Raw genomic sequence first — 5,872 nt, 5'->3', positions numbered from 1 at the left:
CATGAAAACCGCGTTTCTTCCCGGCTGCTGCTGACTTGCACAGTCCGCAGGGTGTTGCGACTCAAGCCAAATCAGATCCACATTTTCTTAAATTAGCCCGTTATTCTTCTTCTCGCTGCAATGTTCGGCTTCAAAGCGGATGAGAAACACCTATCAAGCATTTATCAACGTTTTAGCTCTTTGTTGTCTCATTCTGGACTGAATAATAATAATAATAATAATAATAATAATAATAATAATAATAATAATAATAATAATAATAATAATTTGGGGCTGAGTGGTTCTGTGGGATATCGCAGTCTGTCTGCGCATTCGCTTCTCTTTTCGGGGCTGTCAAGGAAATAGCCCCGCTCCTCCGTGCATATGTTGGAAACCAGACAGCTCAAAAAAAAAAAAGAAAAAAAAAAGAAAGAAAGAAAGAAAGAAAAGAAAGAAACTAAGCGTCGCGTTTCGTTTTCACTTCACAGACGCCGCCATATCAGATGAAAGCCATAAAAACGTCGACATATGGGCTAACCTAAACAACAACAAAAAAAAAGGGGGAGGAAAAAAAAGAGAAACAATGTACCAAAACACTGATGCAAAAATGCATCATTCCTATCAATTCAATGCAATAACCTGCTGCTGTCGATGGCTTTTGTTTTCGTACTGGTTTGATGCAGTGAGGGGACAGAAAAGGAGAAGCTTTATGTCTGATTCATGCTGCTCCGCAGACCGCGCTGTAATGGGCTTCCTCTCTATATGCCGTTTTATTTACATAATCCCTTGATATGATGTGCGTAATGATATGGTTTTTTTTGGGGGGGGGGGTCGGTAAGGGGGTAGAGGGGGATGGTGGTGACTGGCAGGCTGGTACTGCAGCCACAGAGTGTGGTGGGGAAAACGGGGCTGGCGAGTCATTTTCAGCGAGCCTGTGTCTCAGCCCCTGCGTTAACCCAGAGGTAGTCGGGGTATGCAGGTGCATGACAGCCCAGTGTGTGATAGAAGTCATTGAAGATGGGGGACGGCAGAATGAGTAAGCAGTGTGAAAACCTTTTCTAAAATGGCGTCGGGGGCTGTTCGGTGTTTGGGAATCTGGATGCCAATAAATTTAGAGGTACCCTATGAGCACTTGCAGTCAAACAGCAAAAACGCGCTTGTGATTACTCCAGTCCAAAAAAGAGACACAAATCGTTGTAACTGCTTGGGCTTGTAAATTTTATAGGTTTGATATTTGAATGACAACTATGAATTTGTCATTCACAGTTTTATTAAAGGCAAGTCGTGGAATAGATGCTGTTCTGAGTATATTTTTTAGGCATGGTCCGGATACCAGTGTTAAGGCGTATCGCGGTTTTTAAAATGTTATAGCTACAAAGCCACAAAATAATTCCAAAAAACAAACAAACAAACAAACAAACAAACAAACCATTACAACCTTTACAAACGTTAAAGTCATTTTATTAAGGAGTCAGAAAAATAGTCTCCAGAATTTTCTCTGACTATATGGAGTATAAAGCTGTTCTACCTTTCTCTTGCCTATTGCGGCACATTGCCATCAGCTGGCTTAAAGAAGACTTGTGTAATTTTCTCTCATGAGAAAGCGAAATTTAGATGTTTGGAAAATGTTCTGCTAAGTTAGTGTAGGGAAGTAATGAGTGGCATTGAATAAGCAGTCAATTGTAGGCTTGCTACTCAAGTCGCGATAACTACAGCTAGCTACAGGTAGCTGTAGTTGGCCCATTGCGACACAAGTTGCGACTGTAGCAAGAACACGTAGAAATGACAGCAATTTGATTTTTTTATAGTTAATATCTTTTGTGGCGTCTTCCAGCCACAAAAACACAAAAGTTGATATCTTTTGTGGTGTCTTCCAACAGCACAAATACACATTAGTTAGTACTGGAAGCTTTTAAGCTAATCGGCAGTTCGAGAGAGGCAGAGACCAAAGTGAAATGCTACCACCTTAAAACAACTCCAGTCTCAAAATAATTATTGTGGTTTATGCAAAGTGTATTTTCTGAACCTTTAACCTATCAATAGTTTTGCACTGGGCAGTCGTTGACACAAAAGTTGATGATTATTTACTCTATAATAGCAGATAGGAAGTAGTGTACCACTAATGGTCTTCCTGTGTGAAACGCATCTAGAACTCAGTGTTTTTGTTCAGAGTTGTACTCTGATATAAAAATAAAGTGGTGTAAAAAGACTAAAATATTGTAGCTTAGAGTACCAATAATAAAGCAATAGTAGTATTAGGGAGTTGAGACTCTGGTAACACTTATGTTCTATTTTCAGACTAAATATTTTATACAGGACGAATATTGGTGGGGCACCAGCGTCTACCTCCATTTGCTGTGTAAATAATTGTCAGTTTCTTTGTAATAAACGTCCCAATGTTGGTGTGACAATAGCTTAAAGGCTCATAAAACAGTGTTTGCAAAAAAATCTATATGTCGTTTTGAGACTGGAAGGTGGTAGAAGTTTACTGCAAATAACCCTTAAGGTGTTGTGACCAATTCCTTTAAGATGTTACATCACTCCAAAATCAGCTAATTTTGATTATTACAAGTTGTGCAATGACAGAAATGTCTATAAACAGCTCAGACGTCTGCATTTTTTAAAATAAGAACACAATACACAACGCATTGAATTGTAGCTTGAACTTAGAACATTTTCTATTCAAGAAATTACATTTCTTGAATAGAAATTTGTATTCAAAAGAACATGTCTGCCTGACATGTTCTTTTGTAATTTTTTCATGTCTGTGTGTTTATTAACATGCAGTGTTTCAAGGTTCAAGTCTAGTTGCTGGGTTACTGTTGCCTTGTAAGAACTAGAGACTGAGTGGAAAGCAAGAGTAACCAAACCACTGTACCTCCCCCAGCATCTCTCACACACACTTATTCCGATTTGGAGAATCACAAATAAACTGTAACAACTGAATATTTTTACACTGTAAGCGATAATGCATTTTCACTTGTAACCTTGATTTCTAACATGTTTTGATCACTTTTTCTTCCTCCCATTCCTACTCCCTCAGATATGGACGAGTGGAGAGCGTCAAGGTCCTGCCCAAGCGAGGCTCAGAGGGTGGAGTGGCAGCATTTGTGGATTTTGTGGACATTAAAAGTGCTCAAAAGGCTCACAATGCAATCAACAAGATGGGGGACAGAGACCTGCGCACAGATTACAATGAACCAGGAACAATTCCTAGTGCAGCGAGGGGGCTGGACGATAGTCTGTCCTTAGGCTCACGTGGCCGAGATGTGTCAGGGTTCACAAGGGCGACAGGGGGGGCCGTGTATGGGCCCCCCACGTCGCTTCACACCAGAGATGGACGCTATGAACGCAGGCTAGACGGGTAAGTGGAGAAAGTTCGTCCTCTGAAGACAGAGCGAACCGTGGTTTGTGGTAAACGCCTTTCCTCCGAGCATCTTTCCACCATCTATTCATTTACTTATTTAGAGGTACAGAGTAGAAATCATGTTTCAGAATGAAAACTGCTGAGGATAATCTCTAAAGTACCCCCAAAGAGTAGTCAGAGCTCCTGGATTCACACTCGGTGTTTTCCTAAATGAAAACGTGTCTGTACACGAGGTTCATCCGTCGGCTGTTATGAGCAGATAGGAGTTCAAACAGCTGCTGGGGATCAGGTTTGTTGTCTTGGTCATCTCTGTGAGTCGGAATGATCAAATGTGGAAAACACGGGGCAAAGATTGGATACCGCAAAATTTCCCAGGATTATTGGAAGTTACTGGAGAGAGGAAAAAAAAAGAGAGAGAGAGAGGGAAGTAAAGAAAGAGGGAGAGAGAGTGGTCCAACGGCCATCCCTGGGATTCCTGTAAATGTGGAGCTACCTGCCCTGTTCAGTGGATTAATTTCACCCATCTTTTCTTCATGTAACAAATCAACCAAGACACCAGCACACATTACATGTATAAGAGCCCATTGTCTGGATTAGTCTGATTTGGTTTCTCACCTCATGGAGGTGCTCACTTCTCTCGTGGGTTGGAGTTATGTGGATACCCTACACAGGATATTTATTCCCTACTGCTGGATTAACAATGGCATGACACATGAAGAATGTGCCTTCGTCCGAAAGGTATGGTTTGCATTCTCCCTTTTTTTTTCTCCATTTATTTGTGTACTTTTTTTTTGTTCGTTTAATTTTGGGATTATATCTAATCAGGGCATTACAAATTGAGCATTGGGAGACCTCTACTGATGAGTCAGCACAGTAGAGACAACAAAAACAAGTGAGCAAAAGACTTTTACTCCCCCCCCACACCAGATTTTTTTTGTGGAGTTTATTTTTATATTGCAAAAGTTAAGGATCAACTTGGACTACATTTGGATCATATAAATAAAGAGACATGCTGGAAGTAGTTTTGACTGGAGTGTTTAAATGCTGGTTCTATTGGAGAAAACCCATATCTCTCCTTTGTGGATTAACAGCTCCTCTTCTAACTGGAACTATAACTGAACCATGGATACAATTATTCAATCGGACAAAAGTAGTGGACTAAGCTTTACCTTTGGACCGCATTCGCAGAGGACTCAGCTTGAGATTGGAGAGCACACAAACTCTTAATTGTGAAAGAAATGGAAGATAGTCAAGAGACATAAACATCAAGGAGACTTTGAGTCGTTATTAGTGCTGCCAACCTGTGGAATGACAGTACTTTAATCTGGATTACATTTTTACCCCTTATTTACCCCCATAAACCTTCCCTGATGTGCAACAGGAGTTTGACTGCTTTATGGGATGTGGGCTTTATTACCACAGTGGATGTTAGGACTTCAAAAAACCAGAAGGCGATCATCACTGCAGACTCATCGACCAACCTTCTAAAGATGGACTTCTGGATTTAACTGGACTTAAAGTGAAACTGTGTTCATTTTTTCTTTTTCTTTTTTTTCTCCAGTGGATTTGTGAACTCAGACATATTCCAGCATTAAAAAGGAAACCCTGAATCGGATCACTGAAGGAATATTTGAACAAAACCGAACACTCCGGCTGGCCTGAAAATGAGGATTACGTTTTGAAATGTGAACATTTGTGCTTCAGAGTTTTTTTTTGTTTTTTTTTTGTTCCACCTCCACTCAACATTTTTTGCCATGTTTTTGCTCACAAAGTTCTATCTCCCTAAATTGTATTTGGAATTGTAGGTCAAGTTACCACTCTCTCAAAAGGTTGGTATGCCCTGCCCTGTGTATTTTAGCTGTCCTCTCTAACCCCCTAGTTTGATCCCCTGTCTCTCCATTTCCACACTAACCAAAGTAGCTGGTGCATAGATTTACTGCTTTTTGAAACATGTTACTCTACCTTGTATTATTCTCCTTTTTCTTCCTCTTCTTACTTTACCCCACCCTCAGTTCCTGGCCACCCACCCCCGGCTCTCTTGACTTTGACGGATTCTTAATCAATGCAGGTTTTGACGATACTCCATAAACAAACAAAAAAACATACAAACACAATTATGCAGATAAAGTCGCTTAAAAGGAAATGTCAAGAAGCAATTCACTTATTAGACTGATAATTAAAAGATTTTCAATTCCTAATGAATTAATTCAAAGTGATTTTCCGTCTCACAACTGCAAATCTTCCCTGAAAAAATGTAACTTTCTTTTTATTGCTTATTTTTTGAAACAGCTGTGTGGCAGAACATCGAGTCAATCCCAGAAACTCCCCCAGGATCTTATCCTTACAATTTAATGGCCAACATTTACGTCACAGAACCTTCTTTAAGCAAACACTCTCCGGTGATTAGGATCAGCTCTAAATTGGAAGTACTTCTGCATATCTACATGTTAAAATCAAGCTGTTCAAGGGCATAATATTACAGGGCAGTGTTAACCTAACGTACAATAGTTAATATATATATATATA

General features: G+C 40.0%; 1 protein-coding gene across 1 annotated transcript in view; it reads left to right on the top strand.

The window, feature by feature from the left end:
* Positions 1 to 5,872, top strand: part of spen (spen family transcriptional repressor) — a 29,280-nt gene that overhangs the window by 1,316 nt on the left and 22,092 nt on the right. The window contains exon 2 of the mRNA XM_008413071.2: positions 3,023 to 3,343. Within this exon, the coding sequence (XP_008411293.1) occupies positions 3,023 to 3,343 (321 nt within the window). The remainder of the gene's footprint in view (positions 1 to 3,022; positions 3,344 to 5,872) is intronic.

The sequence above is a fragment of the Poecilia reticulata genome, linkage group LG7 (assembly GCF_000633615.1).
Source record: "Poecilia reticulata strain Guanapo linkage group LG7, Guppy_female_1.0+MT, whole genome shotgun sequence".
NCBI lineage: Eukaryota > Metazoa > Chordata > Actinopteri > Cyprinodontiformes > Poeciliidae > Poecilia > Poecilia reticulata.
The sequence above is the reverse complement of the archived record's forward strand: the minus strand, read 5'-3'. Positions and strand labels throughout refer to the sequence as shown.